This window comes from Microcebus murinus, chromosome 12, assembly GCF_040939455.1.
Source record: "Microcebus murinus isolate Inina chromosome 12, M.murinus_Inina_mat1.0, whole genome shotgun sequence".
Taxonomy (NCBI): domain Eukaryota; kingdom Metazoa; phylum Chordata; class Mammalia; order Primates; family Cheirogaleidae; genus Microcebus; species Microcebus murinus.
Window position 1 is genome coordinate 46892654 of NC_134115.1, and position 20828 is coordinate 46913481.

Consider the following 20828-nt stretch of genomic DNA (forward strand, 5'->3'; position numbering starts at 1 on the left):
TTGTGTCTCTAAAACATAGGGTCCCATTAATGTGAATGAAGTGTGCTGCTGATGACATTGCTCATGTAAACTAGCTTTAAGAATGTACTCTGTATAGTGTGACTTCCACCCAGATGGCTGCCCTTGAACCCTTCCTGTATAGAAATTTGGTAGTCAAGAGTGCTCAAAGTCAAACGCCTTTCTTTGTGACCATTGGAACCCCCCTCCCCCCACTGCACTGTATAATCAGTTACTCCCTCTACTGGGTTTCCATAGCACTTGTGAATATAATTAAATAGATTTGATCTTGTTTTTCAGATTGTGCCCTTCATTTTAGGTTTGACATTAAGTACTTTTTCGTAATGTATGGTTGTATAGACTCCTAGAGAAACTATTGAGAAAGAAGGTTGAAAACCCATAGTGCTTTATCTGTCTACTGCTCTTTTATTATTTCTAGAGTGCAATTGATAGATTTATTTTCTTGGAAGTATTCTTATGGGGCTGAAACACCTTGGCAGATAATATGATAATTGCTTACATTAAACAAGTGCTTTGATTCACTGGGAACTTAAAGACCTCATTAAAATTTCTTTTTCTGATTTAGATTTAGACAGACAAAAAAGGCATACTGACAGGTGGGAGATAAAACTTTAAAAATCAAACACTCACTTTTGTAGCATGTGGTTTATGGATCACATTGTGACTGATTTCCTTTTAGTAAGAATGCCATGATAAGTAATATATAAATTATTTTTTTTAATGTATAAAATGCCCAAAGGAAGTTGAGATTAAATATAAAGTAGGGCACATGCTACACTGCCAATGCTAAAGCAGGTATGTGTACTCTTTTATGAAATTCCCTAGGAGAACATGATGTTTTTATACCTTGAAAGGCCAAATGGTTATGATTAACATTGAAATATAAGTCGTCAACAAATGAAAGACACTTGCAATTCGTAGCCCAAGGATAGCAAATCGAGGATGATATGAAATCATATTGCAGCTTGGTTGGGTAGTGGTTTTGAGAATGCTTTAATGGCCATTTGTTAGGAAAGATAAAGTTACTATAGATTAAAAACGTATTCATTCCCTAAAGTGTCACACTGAAATTAGGGCTGTCTTTTGCAATCTTTGGTAGTATTTGTCATCTATACGTAGGTAATTTTGATTAAGAACAGCACTCTTTTACCACAGTGGCCCACCTACTGGAGATAAGGTCATCTTTTTGGGTGGCTCAGTTTCTTCACTGCTGTAATAAGCTATTAGCCTAACCAGCTGCTCATCTGGGTCCCCAAAGCCATATTGGAATGTGAGCATTCTGGACCTGGATCAGAGAGTATAGCCCCACATTTTCTTCTATGTAGTTCTGTCACTGTTGATACTTGAATAAGTCTATTCTGTGATACAGCGATAACCAGCTACTTCCTAGGTACTCTAGAGTCTGTCTTCTTCTGAATTAGATTAGATCATCAGAAAACTCTGGACTGATTTACATGATACATTATTTCCATGGTTTTATCCAGTGTTTGTTTAAAAAAGAAGTAATATACATTTTTCTTTTGCTTATTATTGAGAATATTACCTATTGTATCATTCCATATATAAAGTCCAATGTGAGAAATTTCCTTCAGAGTTGTTTTTTTTTTTTTTTTGAGACAGAGTCTCACTTTGTTTCCCGGGCTAGAGTGAGTGCCGTGGCGTCAGCCTAGCTCACAGCAACCTCAAACTCCTAGGCTCAAGCAATCCTGCCTCAGCCTCCCGAGTAGCTGGGACTACAGGCATGCGCCACCATGCCTGGCTAATTTTTTCTATACATATTAGTTGGCCAATTAGTTTACTTTCTATTTATAGTAGAGATGGGGTCTCACTTTTGCTCAGGCTGGTTTCGAACTCCTGACCTCAAAGTAATCCGCCCGCCTCAGCCTCCCAGAGTGCTAGGATTACAGGCATGAGTCACCGCGCCCGGCCTCCTTCAGAGTTTAAGGGCACAAAAAAGCTTATTTTCTTTGATAAAGGGTACTTTTCCATCTTCTATATAATAAAAGCGTTATAATTTATTTTGTTTGTATATGTACCCTAGCTGCCTGGAAGCACAGGGCCAAATTTGAATGTTCATGGTAGCAATGACGTCAAGAACTTTTGTAAATTAATTTAAAAAATAGTCATTATGTTAATCAGGAGTTAGCAAACTACAACCTACCCACCATTTGTTTTTGTAAATAAAGTTTTATCAGAAGACAGCCATCATCATTTATTTATGGGTTGTCTATGACTGCTTTTGTGCTGCAGAGGCAGACTTGAGTAGTTGCTCTCTGGCCCTTTACAGAAAAAAGATTTCCAATCCTGATGTAAATAGTCACATGATGGTATGGGTCAGACCAAATGCAGTAATAGTGATGGAATATAAAAGCAAGGTGATTAATGTTAGATGTAGGTTGTTGGGAAAAGATTAATAGAGATGTGCTATGAAAGGAATTTAATCTTTAAATAGTCGAAGCATATAAAGAAGGACATTTTATGTGGGAGGGAAGAATATAAATGAAATCCCTTAGGAATGAGCAGATTTTGAGCATGTGGGGCCATTTTGAAAACTTTTATCTAGATTAGAATGATAGTGAAAATGAAGTTGAATGGGCGAGACTGTTGATAGAAGGCTTAAAAGCTAGGCAACAGAGTTTGCATTTAATCTGACAGACAATTGAAAACCCACCATGAATTCTTCACAGTGAAGTGATGTGATGGGAATAGCATTTCAGGACAATTAATCTGACAGCAATGTATGGGATGAATCCAGCATGGAGAGCCCCAAGACTAAGCAGTTGCTAGAGTAAGCCTGGCATGAGGAACTAAGATGATAAGTACCGAAATGAACAGAAGACTCTGAGATGCTAGAAAGAAGCAGACTTTGTGACTGCCGGGATTTAGAGAATGGTAGTGAGAAATTGTAAGAGGGGAACTGGGAAAAAAATGAACTGAAATGCAGAGTTTTTACGAGAAGAAATATGTGTGTTGTTTTTGACATCCCTAGTTTCTGGTTTTAGAGCCTCCTAAGAGAAAGTATGGAAGTGTGTGGAGATCTGAACTAGGTGAAGGCTGATAGCTATGGGAGAGTTGGTATGAAGGGAAAAGAGCACAAGGTAGAGAGGCTTGGGAGAGCCTCCAGGAAGGAAGATGCAGAGTGGATGAGGCATAGGAGGTGTCGGTTGAGCAGTGTTTCCCAATGTGTATCCCAGGACAGACTAGTGGTATAGACTGTTAATAGGTATTACCATGGTTGCATGACCAGATACATTTGATAAACTCTGGGTCAAGCAAAGGTAGATAAACTTCTTACTTTAGACCCTCTCATGTTCTTTAATAATATGCACCATTATTTATATCTTCAATAAACTTTCTGTCTCCAACTTAAGATTCATCTATTCAACTTTCAACCTGATATCTCCACTTGGATATGTATTAGTCATTCAAAATGAAACTGTCCAAAATGGAATCCCTGGTCTTCCCCACGAATCTTGTTTCTCCATCTCAGTTGATGGCAGCTCTCTCATTTGATTTTAGTAAAAAATGCCATGGTTAGAAGAAATACAGAAATTGTTTTGTTGCATGTGTAAAATGCTCAAGGGAATTCAGATTAAAAATAAAGTTGCTCAGATTAAAAACCTTGGAGTCATCCTTGACTCCTTTCTTTCTCATATACTCTCATCCAATCCATTAGCTCTTATATGGCTCTCCCTTCAAATATATCCAGAATCTGACCACTTCTTACATCAAGTGAGTCTATTAAAATCTTGGCACCTCCTTCTGCAGCAGCTTCCCATTTCACTCAGGATAAATGCATCAGTCCTTCCAGTGGCCTACAGGGTCTTTTATGATCTGACTTCTCCTTGACTGTATGACCTGATTTACCATTCTTTCCCTTCTTCACCCTGCTCCATGCTCATCTCTTTCTTCTTCCTAAGACAGACCTTAAGTACTTTATGGCTTTTGCACTCACTGTTTCCTGTGCTTGTGACACTCCTTCCCCCAGACATCCATATGGTTAACTGAAGTGCCTTTCCTCCTTTAAGTCTTTGTTCACGTGCCAGCTTCTAGAAGAGACTGCCTGTGACTGTTATATTTAAAATAGGGAGTGTGCCCTTCCCCCATTTCTTATCCCCTTTACTCTCCTTTACTTTCTTTTTTCCATAGCATTTATCACCTTCTAATACATTTTATGTATTATTTATTTTTAGAATTTCTTGTCTGCTTCTTTCTACCAAAGTGTATGCTTCTATGAGTGCAGAGATTTTTGTCTGTTTTGTTCTTTGATATAGTCCAAGCACCTAGAACAGTGCCTGACACTGGCACCTACTAAGAATTTGTTAAATGAATGAATGAATTTTCAAGGTGGGAATATATGTCCCCACAGAATCCTTTCTTCCTCCCATGGAGACTTCTTTTATCAGGGTTTCCTTGGGACACATTTTGGGAGATTCTGTTATGATATATTATGGAATTCAAAAGAGAAGAAAATTCCGAGAAAAGTTGTGATTGACACAATTGGAAAGTCAAAGAAATTTTGATCTGCTTAAGCTAATGAGTAGATTTAGATAAAGAAATAGTTTGCAATCTTAGAACAGGTTGTTGCGGTGCTGTAAGAATGTCAAATTCAAGGAAGTAAAGATGGACATAGATATTGAAGAAAAAGCCAGGAGAAATTTACCCATTCGTGGAATTTAGCTTTGGAAGAATGGAAAACACAGATTGAGTATCCGTTATCTGAAATGCTTGGGACAAAAGTGTTTTCAATTTTGAAATTTTTATGATTTTTGGAATATTTGCAGACACTTTAAACTGGTTGAGCATGCCTAATCTGAAAATCCAAAATGCTCCAATGAGCATTTTCTTTGAGTGTCATATTGAATTTAGGAAATTTTAGATTTAGGGATGCTCAATTTGTAGTCAGCGCTATGGGTTCATCACAACATACACCACTTTTTAAGACCAAAATAGCTTGATTTTGCTGCTTGTTATTTTTATAAGGTAATCTAGGGTAGTGTATGACATACATTTCATTTTTTAATAATATCATAATAAATAGGCAACCTAAAGCACCCTATTTTTCAAAGTAGTGTAATTTGGTGGATTCAGTGCTGCATGGGAATTGAATAAATTAGGATCCTCAGGAAACTCTCTTAGTTCCATGCCTCCACTTTACCACCTGCCCTCCTCCATCTTTTGTGTATGCTTTCTTCCTTTTATTTGGTGAGCCCAGTAGGAAAGAGAGGTGTGATGTAAATATTAAAAGCTGGTGCTGTTTGCTTCTTCCTCCTTTAGGAGACAAGCAGTATGCTTTGATGTGTGAGCCTTTATGTCATTTCTATACTTCCTGAATAAAGTTCATCTAGGCTTCACACTTGTCACTAGCAATTGGATTAGTGCTTAAATGAAAATTTGTACCAAAGTGAGGCTTAATGTAAACAATTTTGACTTGTTTAAGAATGTTTGACTCTTTCTTTGTTATAAGTTTTGATCTATAAAAGAATTAATTAAAAAAATTAATTTCTATTTCACATGTGTGGTTGAACTGTTGGATTTTTTAGTTTCTTTCGTGTGAATTCATCTATTTGGGGATTAACTCTCATGGGAAAAACCAAGAGCTATTGGGCATTTTTAGTTGATTTATCTATCATGAAATTTTAGTGCTGAATGACAATGAAGTTATGGCAAGGATTACTCTGCAGAGTCCTATGGTTTTTTCCTTTGTTGTCTTTGGAATGAATTAGATTCATATTATTTGAGGAATAATTGGTTTGAGTTCCAATTCAAACCAATTGGAGGACTAACAAATATTCTTTTATTTTGGTTACAGAAGCTGCATACATACATGTAAGAGAAGCAAAAATGTCAGATGATATCAAGAAAAGGTTTGAATTTCCAAATTCTCTTATACAATCACAGGTAATTTTGTTTGTTTATTTTTGCTTCATGGTAATAAATGAACCTTTCCGGTAGATTGTTAATTGAACTTTACATTTTTAGCATTAAATATTCTATTCTTCTACATGTAGAGATTTATGTTATTTTATGAAGCAGCTTTTTTTAATGAGTTAATTTGAAAACATGTTTGACATAGAAAAGCAAGTATTTGAAATTGATCAATCTCCATGTCTATTTATATGATCCTTTTCTTTCTAGAGATAATAAAACCTTGATTAACTAGTAGGTCTCTAAATATTTTTTTTTTGGCCTATAATTAATTATTGGAAATAGAGGTAAATGGTTATTTATCCAAAGAGTATGAGGGATTAATATTTAAAAAGATATATCCTACTCCTGTACAACTATTAATAATAACAGATTTTTATAATGATATTCAATAAGTAAAATATCCTGGATTAAAAAAGTTGATCTACTAAGGGAGGAGATTGTGATAATTTATTTTAGAGAGCTTTTAAATAATTAAATAGTTAAAACAGAGATGGTTTTTTGGTTAGCCTTAAGCTAACTAGAAGCATTCTGGTTAAGGTACCATAAAGCCTGTTGTTTTTTCCTGTGAAGAAGGCAGTCTGAAGACTTAACAGCGTACAGCGTCTTGGATCCTTTCAACAGTTACCTTCGGAGATGCCTGCTGTGGGAATTGACTTAGCTGGGTAGTGGGGAACCCTTCCATGAGGAGTAGAACACTCCTTATGCAAGATTCCCTTCTACCTGGCTGGGTTGAAGTCATGTCCTACAGGTCCGTATTATGAAGAAGAAGATGAAGGCTTGAAGGATACTGTCCACAGTTTTATTTTATGCCTGGAGTCCCTTCATTAGCATAGATAATCAAGAAATGGCCATATGTTGTTACTTTTAAATTAAGTGAAAAATGTATATGTATTGTTTAGTGTAGGATGTCTATTTGAATTCTGTTATGGAAAATTTAAGTAGCAATGTAGGCTGCTTTATTCTTGGGTTTTATATTTTGAAAATCAGTTTAGGCTAATATCTCTGATTTGTTAGAAGATGAATTGAAAAGTATGTAGATAAATTGAACCTAGTGAGGAATGGGGAGATATGTAGCATTAAGCTTATTTTCTTTTAGTCCTTTTTCTAAATACGAACTATAGCTTTTTTGGTCCCTGTTATGTTGCATATTGATTTTATTCAGTTCTTATGATTGTGTCCTGTCCTCTGTGTATACTTCTTATTCTTCTTTTGTAAACACTGCTCAGTGTTAGCACCATATTTCATTGATTCTCACACATTTTTTTCACATTTTAACATCTTTGAAATTGGATTACATCTAGTAATTGATGGCAGTATTTGAGATACAGTTGGTATTTCCTGCACATTTGTGAAGTTGGCCATGATTTTCTAAATGATTCTAAAAGAACTCTTTCATTATTATAAAATCAAAATTTTAAATTATAAGAAGCAGTGTGTGTCACAGATTAATTGGCAGCTTTTTTTGTTTGTTAGTGGTACATAAAATAATGGTACATCTGTAGTTGATGGCCAGGTACATTCAATGAAATATGGTATATTTTGTAAAAGAGGAACTCAAACTATTCACTGGCTCTCAGTTCTTGTTACTAGTTCTTTTACTAGGAGGTACAAGACAGTGAATTGCACTAAATTTAATATTCATGTAAATGAGTTGACTTGTATTGCAAAACTGAGACCACAAGCATTGAGGTCTAAAATCAGTTCCAATGTGTGAAATATTAAAATACAAAACAAAACAAAAAACCCAAAAAACAAAAAATGAAGGAGTGAGTACTGTGTTTTTATTTGAGCTCTTTTGGACACTTTGCAAGACTGACAGCTATTCACAGCTTATCATACATTGGTCCAAGTGCAGGATGAACAGTTGTTGCAGTAGCAGAGTTTTTCTCAACCCATACACAGAACGGCTATGTTTGTTGCTAGCCTATTGGCTCTAAGACGGCAGTGCTGGCTAGTGCTGAGAAACTAGGGGAATAAAGTTGATATGGTAGGAGGTGATGATGTGTATGTATTTAAACAATCATTCCTATAAGAGTCTTGAATTTAATTTTGGACTTTTTGACTAAAGCAGGATATGGGAAAATTTTCGAGACTTATGAGACTGAAAGCTTATGTTCAGATTGAACTTCAGGGCTGAAACCTATGAGAAAATGATAAAGAAATTAAAATCATGTGGCCTAAAGGAGGAAACACTGGGGTGGTGGAGGGGAGACCTGTTGGTTCAGATCTGTGTGGGAGACAGTCATAAAGATGAGGATGAGTTTTCTTCATCTTTGTTAAGGGTATCATGAAGCATGGTGGATTTCATTTAGATGCAAAGATGATTTTTAAAAACTGTGGGGTTTCTTATTCATGGTTTAATGGAGTAAGCAATCTCAAGTTATCCTCTGATACTAAGTGTTAGCAATTTGAACCAAAAATCTGGCAATTTTCTTAGCATCTATGAACTGTAGTTTGCCTGTTGGTAACCTGGGGCAAAAATGCCTAACTTGAGGGTGGTTCTGAAGGTTAAAAATTATGTATGTGGAGTGCCCAATCCAGTACCTTCTACATAGCACACACTCAATGAATGGGGATTTTATTTCTTACCAATTGACTGCCTGTCATACTCAGACTCATATCAACTAGTGTTGATATTTGGAAAGTACTTCTAGGGGAATGTGCTCATTAATTTTGTTTGTTTTTTAGGCTGTGGGTCATCTTATTGCTGCAGTCTTAAAGGAAAATGGTTCTTCAGAAAAGATTCACCAGTCCACAAACCAGGTCTGTGTTTAACATTGTGCTTTAGTTCTGTTCAACTATTATAATGCTACCTGCTGGCTCACATACACACTTGCCTTGTTTCCCTCACAGTTCAGGTCACAGTAAAAATGATTTTGAACTGTGAGAATTTCTATTTCCTATTTTGTTTGTTTGTTTGCCATGTTTTTATTTTATAGCATTTTAAAAAATTTTTAAATTTATTAGAACAGACTCTAGGAATGAGACATGGAGGGGATGAAGGGGAGTATTCCTGTGACTATTAAGGAAAAATGACATAGGTGGAATGAGGGAAGACATGCTTTAGAGAAGGTTGGTAGGGTTATCTCTGAGGGAGTGGTTTCGGTTAATAGAGAGAATTAACATAGTGGCTTTGTTTGGGTGTAGTTTTCTCATGCTTCAGGTTAGCCCCAGATGTGAGTTCTAACTTGGAAAAGTTATGCATTGACAGTCAGAGCTGGAGGAAAAAGTACATCCCACACACAGGGCAGGTGAATGCACAGAGTTGAAGCAGTGTTAGTCTGCTGAGATATGTCACTTGGGTTTTGTTTCATCAGTGTTGTGTATTTTGACATGCTGGTTGGGAAACTCTGCGTAAGAGTGGTGCCCTAAGGTGTACCTTAGAGAACATAAATGATGGAAATAAGATTTTTTTCTTTCACAGCAGAAATAAATTGCTTTCCTTTTTTCATATTCTTTTTGATTAAATACTCCAAGTTATAGTTCCTTACAGCTTCTGTTGACATATTGAAGTGTAGGGGTATACTTCACTAATTGGCATTTATCTGGTATTTGTATGTAGTCATATAAATTAGATTTTCTGAGAACCCTGATCCTAATCCTGCCTATAATCACATTATGCACTCTGAGAAGATCTAGTGGTTTTACTTAAACTACCAGAATTTATTGAATGTCAAATCCTTGTAACTAAATGTTTCCTCTTCTACTAATAAATTAATGCTTACTTCTGTGAGGATATGATATTACCTGAGGCAGCAGTTTGTTTTTTTTTTATTTTGTTTTCCTGGCTTAGTAATGGAATAATGACATTTAGAGCTCTTTGATGTTGTCCATACAGGTGAATGCAATTTCCTTCCGAATAAGAGGAGAAATGAAATAGAAATATTTCCGGCCTGTAGTGACTGTTAACCGTATTTGTTCTTTTCATAGTGGGATCCTAAGATAGAAAAGGCTCTTAGCCAGCTATAGAGGGAAAGTGGGCATAATGTGATGTTGATTTCCATTCGTTTAGTTATTCTTCAGGAGCTGGGGCTCTTAATTTTTCTCCAAATATATTTCCCTAATAAGTTGTATCAGGAGGAAGGAAAATAACTTCATTATTTCTTCTTTTTTTTTTTTTTGATAGATAAAATTCGCAACTGTGTGTGGATCTAAGTGGACTTAGCAATACATTGAAATATTGGTTTACTGTTAGCAGCAAACCTTTTAGGGGGTCAGAGGTTCCTGAGGAAGTTATAAAAGCTAGAACCTCTGGTTTTATAAGGTTTTTAAAAACGAGAGCCTATATTTACTTATGTGCTCTTCTATTGCTTTTCTAGAAGCTTTTCTAGAAGAAGATGATAGAAGGGGGGAAAAAGTCATAGTGTCTTTCTTGGGCTTAGTATGAAGTGGGAAAAAGTGATAGTCTCTTTATTGGGCAAAACAGTTTTCCTAGGATTTTTTTGGTATCCACAGAATGAGCAGCTTGCTGGTGGCCTGTCCTACGTCTCTCTTTTCTATCTGGGCCCACATTAGACATCAGCAAATTGTGGGAGGGGCATTGTGGTTGGTGGGAAGATACCTGTAGGTGGTAGAGGTTGGCGGTAGGAGAACAGGAACATTTTCTGAAAAATGTTATTGCCATTTAAGACTTGAAACATAGACACTATTTCGAGTTCAACTTAGACTAAGTAATATACTGATATTGTTGATGTCTGGTTAAATTGCATGGTTAGAGCACTGTGCCAGAGACAAGTCTTTGCTTTTTTGTGTTGTTTGAACTTGGGTTATACCTCTGCCTACAGCCAGTCTTATTTTGCAGCCAGAATACCAGGTGAGAGAGTTGCTATTTCAAAACAGATCTATTATATCTCTTGGAAAATCGACTTTTATTTTATTCCAGGAAGAGAGTGACAGCATTATCTTTATATAGGAAAGCTAGCCCACTGTGAACAAATTACACATTGATGAATGGCTGAGGGTGTGTGTGTGTTTGCTGTTTATCAGAAGTGTCTTTTAAACACTGGTTTGATTTCAGACTCCTGCTTTGAACTTGCTGTGGGAGAAGTGTTGCAGTGACAATGTAGTGGTTCGAACAGCCTGCTGTGAGGGTCTGGTGGCACTTGTTGCTCAGGATCATGCCGAGTTCAGTTATGTTCTCAATGGGATACTCAACCTGATTCCATCGACCAGGTATTCTTTTCTCCATGTTTGATCAGTTAATTTGATTTAAGTTTTTAGAAAAAAAAGTCACTAATTCCCAACTAAGGGTCAATATTCACCCTACTTGCCGATTGTTTTTCTTTCTCTTAAAAGGTCATGCAGTTGACATTTCGTATGTGGTAAGATCACGCTAATTTAAAGCCCACAGTTTTGAAATTTGTGGTCATTTGCTGTACTTAAGTTTTGGGGTTCTACTTACATTCGTCATTGCTCTTTTTATGAAGAAAATAGCTCAGTATTATAATTCACAATGGCAATGCAAATTCCTGATTTAATTTAGGAAAGAAGATTGCTTGTAAACATTGCGACTTTCACAGAGGTACAGTTTATTCACTGTATTGGCAATACCTGGTCAACCTTTGGCATTAGGGTGTGTATTAGAAAATAACAGCACTAATTTCTTTAAAAATATTTTGTGATTTGAGAATGTCTTCCACTTGATTATTCCAAGCTAATAACGTTTTGTTCTTGGAATTTATTGGATATGACCATCTTTAGTCACTGTACAGACTGAGGGTGATGGAATCACAAGGGTTTAAAAGAGAACTACCCACTCTATTCCAAGATAGTCAGACAGGACCACATTTGATCCACTGAGCATCTCTTGTAAAATACTTCCTGAAAAGGAGATGCCACTTTTTGCTTTAAGAAATGGTCTCGATCTATAAGCATTAATTTTTGCCTACTTTAGATCATTTGGGGTTCTGCCCCTTCCCTAACTCTTACCCAAACTTCTTCTTCCTCCTGGGGTTACTTTTTCTCCCAGTGTTTTTACTCACCTTTATTGTAGTATCCTCAGAGCTGAGTGCTTGCTTAATCTTCTTTTTTGCCTTCAATGGAGATGGAATACAGCTGTAATTATTAATCTGTGGAAGATGTCTTCCTGGGCTTGAAGTCTATTAGTCTAAATAACATCTAGCCTTTTAATGTTTCTTTATAAATCTTATTCTGTTCCATTAGATTATCTCTTTATATCTTTTTGGGACTTGTTTTTCTTTTTTTTGAGACAGAGTCTTCCTATGTTGCTCAGGCTTGAGTGCAGTGGCTATTCATAGGCACAATCATAGCCTCGAACTCCTGGGCTCAAGGATCCTACCTTCTCAGCCTCCTGAGTAGTTGGGACTACAGGCTTGTGCCACTGTGCCTGGCTTGGTTTTTCTTTTTATTTTGTAGTCTGTAGTTGTAAGTGCACACTCTTTAGCATGGTGTATAAGCCCTTCCCAAACTAGATCCAGCCTTCCATTCAAGTTGCATTTCCTCCCATGAATCCTCTTGTAGACATCCACAACTATTCACTCTTCCTGAGCCTTTGCATAAGCTTCTGCCTCTGCATGAAATGCTCCTTCCCCTTCTCTGACATCATCTTCGTCATTCTTCTAGGCTCAACTTAGATGTCCCCTTTCCTGTCCAAACACTTCCCTCTTCTTAGCTGGGCTGCTTGCTATTTCATAGTGTGTGTGTATTTTTTTAATCTGTATTTTAGTAGCTAGCATACTTTTTGACACTTAGTGCATGACCAAATATTTCTGAATAAGGGTTTGATTATGGCTAAAAACTTGCTAATTTTCTCTCTTTCTGTTTCTACACATACTCACACATATGCACAAACATGAAATAATTGATCCTATTTTATACCTATTAAAAAAGTAGTTTTGAGGCAGATTTTTAAAAGTTAGGATTTTTATATGTCTTTTTCTCACTTAATTGACCGTAAGCAAAGCACCTACATTTTGCCTTACCCTTTTTATTTGTCATATTCAGCTAACAGTATTTGTTTCCCTCCCAGTTTTCAAATGCCTTAAAATTTATAAATATAAAATCTACTTGCATTGTTTAGTTGTACTATTTATATTCAAAAGTTAGAGTATCAGCAGGTAACGGGACCAGGGTAATGTCTTCTGTGTGTTTAAGGTATAATTACAGCAGGTTAGGTTATATTTTTAATTCTACAAGATCATCTTAGAAAATTATGTTGGTGTGGGATATCGTTCACACATTAGTATAAATTCATCGTCACTGCTGTAAATTGCAAAGTATAAGCATTGCTGATAGTGAATCAGCCTGTCATCTGTGTATATTGTAGTTTTTAGATAACCTTACTTGTTTTTTAAGTTAAAAATGTATTTTTTGAATAGGCAATACATTCACATTGGGTATATAAGGCAAAGTCTCTGTCCTACCCTGTATCTGTTTTTTCCACAGAGTCCAACCTATTACTAGGTCTTATTATCCTTTTAAAGATAATTTTATGCAACATATAATAGAAAATTTACATATGTACATTTATATTTTTTTCCTTGTTTGAAAAACAAATAGTAATCTACTACAGAAAATTTATATGTATATATATTTATATATTTTTTCCTTGTTTAAAAACAAATAATAACCTACTACATAGTATTCTTTATTTTACATTTTCAGTGAAAAACTATGACTTAGAGCTCATTTCATAAAACATGTAAGGAGCATTCTAATTTTTTTCTAGCCACATGATATTCTGTTGTATGAATGAACCATTATTTACCAATTCCCTATTGTTTTTACTCTTTTACAATAGCCATTCTTTAATAAATAATCTTATACAAATAGGTGACCATTAATTTTCAAGGTTATTTGTAAATATGGCCAACATATGGAAGAAGTCCTTGCAGTGTTATAGTAAGCAAACAGGAATTTTAACAATGGAAGGATGCTGGAAAATTAAAAAAAGTTATCTGAGAATGTTTTAGTTGTCTAAACTGTTAGCCACAGGGAAATGTAGGCAGAGTAATGTCGAAACTAACCAATGTAATTTTTGAAGCAGTTTGATCTTAAAATGTGTTAAATAAGTGCTAAGTTTTCCTTAGTGTTGCCAGTAGAGATAATAACTATTTGTATGTCAGAAGACAGAATTTTCTTTTTTTTTTTTTTTTTTTGAGACAGAGTCTCGCTTTCTTGCCTAGGCTAGAGTGAGTGCCTTAGCGTCAGCCTAGCTCACAGCAACCTCAAACTCCTGGGCTCAAGCGATCCTCCTGCCTCAGCCTCCCAAGTAGCTGGGACTACAGGCACAAGCCACCATGCCCGGCTGATTTTTATATATATATATTAGTTGGCCAATTAATTTCTTTCTATTTTTATGGTAGAGATGGGGTCTCGCTCAGGCTGGTTTTGAACTCCTGACCTTGAGCAATCCGCCCGCCTCGGCCTCCCAGAGTGCTAGGATTACAGGCGTGAGCCACCGCGCCCGGCCTTAGAATTTTCTTTATTTACTTTTATTTCAAGTAGCAGAGCTTCCTGGTTCATAGTGATTACAAAGATTATACTTTGTACTGTTTATGTTTATTTAAAAAAAAAACAACAAAATGAGAGTCAAATTTAAGAAACAAGCTAATTAAAAACAGGCAAGTCAAACAGCTTCCTCCTCCAAATGCTGCTCAGGGAATCTTCTGAGTCAGAAAACCATCTCTTTGGGATCTAAACACAGGAATGAGTGGCTCAGATGCTTCAGGTCTTCTGTTTCCAGTATTTAAATTTCTATTTGTCTCTGGATTGCTCTTCTTAAAATAGAGGTTTATTGGAATCAAGAGGCACCTTGGGAACAGAGCCACAGCATGATTGCTTATCTTTGATTTAGAAAAATAATTCTAAAACTTCATCTTCCATTTTGTCTATCTTCTAGCCTACTATCCTTCAGGAACTGAGAAATGGTAGAGGGGAAGAAAGAGCCAATAGTGAGAAGCAGCCTTCTATAGGACAGATACTGACAGAATCTCTCTCAGCATTGCAGCAGAATTTGAAAGCTGCAAAGAGAGGTGCAAAGAAAAGTTGGCGAGGCCATTTCTTTCAGCCTTATCACCTGTTCCTTGGCCCTTTGCATGTCTAGACTTTATAATTCCCTTGCAACATGTATGGAAGCCCCCCTCCCACCTGGAACCCCACCCACAATTTGAGATACATTGGTTTAGAGCCTGCTGCATTGTATAGTCTAACCTTGAAAAAGACTTGGTGTTTGCAATGCTTTGGTTGTCTAAACTTCAGGGAGTGGCTGGGAAAGTGTCTGGCTCTGCTTGAGAGACTGTTCTCTTCAAAGGCATAGTTTGATGTCCTAGAGTGTTCTCGGTTCAAAGCTGAGGCAACATGAAACAATTGTAAACTAGTTTTTATAGCTTCTGTAAACAAAGAAATGGATTTAAGAGCTCTAAAATGTTCTTTTAATCAGTAAGGGAGTTTGAAAAAAAATTATTCCCTAGGGAGGGTGAAGGAAAGAAGGGGACCACAAAAGGAACACAGTAAGGAAATCATTATCACCAGTTGAATGTGAATTTTGAAATTAACCAGAACTGAAAATAAAGCGAATGATATATAATAGCATATATTTTTCTAGACCTTTAAGGAATTACTTATTTTGAGTTTAGATTGCTTTTGGTTTTATTTATTGTTGTTTTTACATTGAATTTATTCCAGAAAGGTAGATTCCCATAGCAAGGAGTTTCCCATTTTTCTTTCCTTATATATTTTTTCCCCTTAACTGCACTAGCTTCTAGAAAGCTCATACAGCCATTGTTATAGTTGCTTAGTAACAGGACTGTGAATAAAAACCTTACTCTCCTGTGGAACCAGGTATTCAGTTTTTGATATTGAGGTGTCATGACAGCCTGTAATTTCAGCTCAACTGCTTTGTCCCAACCCCCTTTTTAAAAAACGTGCTTAGTGGGAAGGTTATGTTCTAGGTAAACTAGGCTAGCACTTTATTTGTGTGCATTTTGTGCTTCCAAACAGGGAAGGAACCTGCAGTTGATGTATTTTGGGCATGTAAAGTGTATTAAAGTATGGGAAATTAAAGTGTATTTTCTGAGATTGCTAAAGTCTACTTTTTAATGAATCTTGCATAGGATATTAAAAATTCCCGTAGTGGGTCTTGAGTAAAGCTGTTGGATTCAGTGAGCCTTTGATCATGGATTGATGAAGGTTCAGTGGTTAAAAATGATTCTAAGTACAATTAATATTTAGAGTCAGATTTAGGACAATTTACTGAGAAAATTCTTGTCTCTCAGGGTCTTCTCTTTTATTGATGACCCTGTTCCTTGGGAAACTTAAATACTTTGTTATCATGTAGGAAATGTCTAGCAACCGAGGAGACACTGTATTCATATCTTACTGTTATTGAAGCTTTTCTGTACTATTTAGCTGCTTTCTCTTTATTTTATTTGGCAAGAGAAGAACCAAGGAAGGATCACTTTAAGAGGTTTCTGCAATGTTTAGGGAAGACAGCATGCTTTAATATGCAGCTGGGGTGTCAGAGCATTACTTCATGAATTTGAGATGATTTCTGGGTTTACATCTGAATTGATATTATGGCTCATTTAACTCTTACAGAGGGAGAATCATTGGACCATGTTTGTTTCCCCATGTTGTCTTTTAAATATTCTTTTTAAGCCTGTTAGCTTGTTTCTAGATGTTCTCTTTCCTTTTTTCCCCCAATCTTCTTTCTTTCCCTAAAATCTGAGTCTCTCTTAACTTGCATCTTATAACCAGAAAACCAGCTACTTTTCTCGTCTAGGACATTTGACCCTATTTCTTTTTTAAGTTAGTTGCTCTGGTTGAAGGCTTTGTTTGTAAAATCTTCCATTGTAAGAGTCATGTGCTTATGCTAAGATGTTTTTAGGTGATGTAAGAACAGTGACTACTGAACACATGTTACTTTTATAATGGAAAAATGCTTCAGAAGAAATCAGGCCATTTTCTGGTACTTAGAAGACAAATGAGTGTACAGAACTTTCTCAAGCAAAAGGTCAATAACATTACATCTTAGATTTTTTAAAATAAGCATTATTTTTGGTCATTCATTTAAGCATGAGTTTAAAAACCAAAGCTGTAGTTTTTTTAAAAAAAATTTCCTCCCTTCTTGTCTGTGTTTCTCTGTCTCTCTTTTCTTGTTTTATAATGAATTTAGACAATGATTTGATCATTAATCTAGGGTTATTTACTGGAGACTTACTGTACTTGATGCTGATCAGTCATCCTTTTCTGAGATCTGACATCCTAGAGTTAAAAAGGGATTTGGCCACATTTGTACCATTTGTTCCCATAGTACCCAGGGATGCTCTCCCCATCTCACACATTTTTGGGATGTTCATGTCATTCTCTTTAACCCAAATACTTTTAATTCTATCTCTGGTCTACTATAGGTACTTCCTTGTACATCACGTTTGGTATATTTTGAATCAAAGAAACAGCATTGTTTGCGGTCTTTTTAAAAGGAGACTGAGCATATATGAGCAGTGTTTGGTGTTGTAATCAATTGAATCCCAACCCAAAAGAACCTGATGCGTGTTATTCACAAGCACAGTAGTAATCATGCTATATCTATAACACTTAGTGAGAAGCAATTTACATGGGTGGTTTTAATTAGTATAGTTTGTACAACTTGACCAAAAAATTTTCTTTTTAGTTTTATATTTTTTTGGAAATCTTCAACATCATTATTGACCCACATTCCCTTTCATTACAGATTGAGTATACCTTATCTGAAATGCTTGGGATAAGACGTATTTCAGATTTTAGATTTTGGAATATTTGCATATATATAATGAGCTATCTTGGGGATGGGACCCAAGTCTAAACATGAAATTCATTTACATTCCATATGAGGGCTATCTGGAAAGTATCCAGCCATTGTTAGTATAATAAATGTCTCTATTGGGCTGTATACTTTTGGGACAGCCCTTGTATATACCTTCTACACATAGCCTGAAGGTAATTTTATGCAATATTTTTAATGTGTGCATGAAACAAAATTTTAAGTGTGTTTTGACTGTGACCTGTCACATGAGGCTAGGTGTGGAATTTTCTACTTGTGACATGATGCCAACACTCAAAAAGATTCAGATTTTGGAACATTTAAGATTTTGAATATTTTTGATTAATCTCAATCTGTATGAGATCTGGGTCTTGGCTTTTATGCCTAGTGAAAATTGAGGTTCCTTTTTGCATTGTTGCTTGCTACTGCACTTGTCACCCAGTCCTGAAGTTTCCTTTGCTCTCCCTTAAAGTGTTCTTGAATAAATTCAGCTTTTCCTGGCACCTGTCCAGGGAAGACTTGTTGCAGCTTATCTTTATTGAAGGGCTTATGCCAGCAGTTTCCTGAGTGTGTTAGAACCCTTTGGGTTACCAGTTACAGAAATCCATTTGAACTAGTATGAGCCTAAAAGGATGATTTTTTCATTTCTTTGATAAAGGAGTATCTCATGGGACCCAAGAATAGGTATGCACGTGGGCCTCAGAAACGGATGGGATACAGGCTGTTTGTTTCATTCTCCTCCTTTGCTGCAGACTGACTTTCTCTGCTTCCTAGTTCACAGGGCACCACCTGCTCCTGGGTTAACATCTTTTATGTATAAGAGACAGCCAGATTGAGATTGAAATTTTCTGGCCACAATTATAGATTTCTGATGGTAGGACCTGGAGCTGGGTCAGTTAGCTCTGCGAGGGGATATGTATTAGTTTTCAAGGGTTGCTGTTAAGAAATGACCACAGACGTGGTGACTTTAAGACAGCAGTCATTATTTCTTTCACAATTCTGGAAGCCAGAAGTCCATGACTAAGGTGTCAGCAGAATGGTTCCTTCTTGAGGCTTTGGGGAAATCTGTTCTGTGCCTTTCTACTGGCTTCTGGTGGCTGCTGGCAATTTCTTGGCCTTCTTTGGCTTGTGGTTGTATAACTCCAGTCTCTGCCTCTGTATTCCCACGGGTGCCTTCTCTGTGTGCCTCTTGTGTCTCAAGTACAGTATCCCTATACTTTCTCTTATAAGGATACCAGTTATTGGATTTAACACCCACCTAGGATGATCTTGTCCCAACATCTTTAACTTAATTATATCTGCAAAGAGCCTATTTCCAAGTAAGGTCACATTCACAGGTACTGGGGGTTGGGACTTAGATGTATCTTTTTGGGGAACACAGTTTAACCCCCTACTGGCTATGTCTTCATTGCACAAACACATGTGCTGAGAACCGTTGTACAGTGACCACATGAGTGGAGAAGGAGTGGTAGTCCCCAAAACAGAAAAAAGACTGGCATGCTATTCCTTAGGAGTCCTTTGCACTGGGACTGAATTTGGAGGTGAGCCATGACCTTGGAAATAATTATCTCTCAGCCAGGTCAGCTCTAGCTTTGAAACATAATTGTGCTTAAGTGTAAGTGACTGATATTAGATATATGTTGCTCTGACAGGGAAGGAGGGAGGAGAGATTGAGTCAGTGTCAAAGATAACATAATTGTTTTACTGTGATGATGGGATACTGCCATGCCCTCCCCTCCCTACCCCATATATATGGGGTTTGTTTCATTCTCCTCCTTTGCTGCAGACTGACTTTCTCTGCTTCCTAGTTCACAGGGCACCACCTGCTCCTGGGTTAACATCTTTTATGTATAAGATATATATATATATAAAATATATATATATATATTTTTATTACTATAACTTATCTTTCTAAACAGCAATAATAATAGAAACAATCACTGCCTTGGTTTCTAGGGGATGGGGATTAGAGAAGGAAACTAGCTTTTCTTGTATATAAGCTATGTGTCCAGGCTTGTGCTTTAGAGCTTTATGTAAAATTCTTTACTTAATCCTCAGAACAACCTTGAGGGGGTTAAGGGGAGACTTTTTTACAGGTAGGATTGTATTCTATCAGGAGGACATAATATCTGATTGATTCACTTTTGGTGATGTTAACAGCTGTTGACACTCAATTATTAGATCCATTAGTTCATTAGGGGTTCCAAAATTGTGACATTCTAATTCTATCATTTTTTTTTCACTTATTATCTGAAATTCTGCTGTAAAGAGAACCTTCCCTATATCTACTATTTGGTTATCTAGTAGTACAATTTGTATAGGAAAGGCAGGATATGTACATGATTTTATTTTATTTTTGAAGAGGGTCTTGCTCTGTCACTCAGGCTGAAATACAGTGAGATAATCATAGCTCACTCTAATCTCAAACTTCTGGGCTCAAGAGATCCTCCTGCCTCAGCCTCCTGAGTAGCTAGGATGACAGGGGTGCCACCACATTCAGCTAATTTTTAAAGAAATTTTTGTGGAGATTGGGGTCTTGCTATGCTGCCCAGGCTGGTCTCAGACTCCTGGCCTCAAGCCATCCTCCTGTCTTGGCCTCCCAAAGTGCTGAGATTATAGGCATGAGCCACTGTGGCTGGTCAATAATTCTTTCCTTAATTTACTAAATTCCAAAATAATGATTTGTTATTTTTTTTAGCATCTTTTTAGTACTGACCAGTTACATTTTCTTTTAAAAAATTATAATGAGCTCATGGATTTAAATATACTTGATGTATTTTCGTCCTCCTCTATATCTACTTTTTAAGGTTGTTTTTTGGACTCACTCTTTAGAAGTGGTTTGAGAAAGAGAGGGGAATTTAAGTAAAATTTCAAAAATTCTTTTGCTATTTAATGATTTTCATACATAACAAATGAGTTAAGATGGAAGGCAGTGAAAGAAAATAGCATCTTCCAAAGGGGACTTCTTGCCCCTGCTCTTATACTAAGTCACAGGAACCATCTAATATTCCTAAGACTCTCTTAGGAGTTAATTTTCAGTGTGGTGGATTTAGCTGCATGGTGGGCAGCCTTCAACACAGCAGTTAATTTCTATATACCATCTGAATATTTCTCTCTT

At 36.4% G+C, this 20828-nt stretch overlaps 1 protein-coding gene across 2 annotated transcripts in view; it reads left to right on the forward strand.

Moving 5' to 3' along the window:
* FOCAD (focadhesin) overlaps nucleotides 1-20828 on the forward strand; it is a 265358-nt gene that overhangs the window by 17470 nt on the left and 227060 nt on the right. For both annotated transcript variants that reach the window (XM_076008775.1, XM_012769776.3), the window contains exons 2-4: nucleotides 5831-5919; nucleotides 8638-8712; nucleotides 10967-11121. In XM_076008775.1, coding sequence (XP_075864890.1) covers nucleotides 5863-5919; nucleotides 8638-8712; nucleotides 10967-11121 — 287 coding nt within the window. In that variant the 5' untranslated portion in view covers nucleotides 5831-5862. The remainder of the gene's footprint in view (nucleotides 1-5830; nucleotides 5920-8637; nucleotides 8713-10966; nucleotides 11122-20828) is intronic.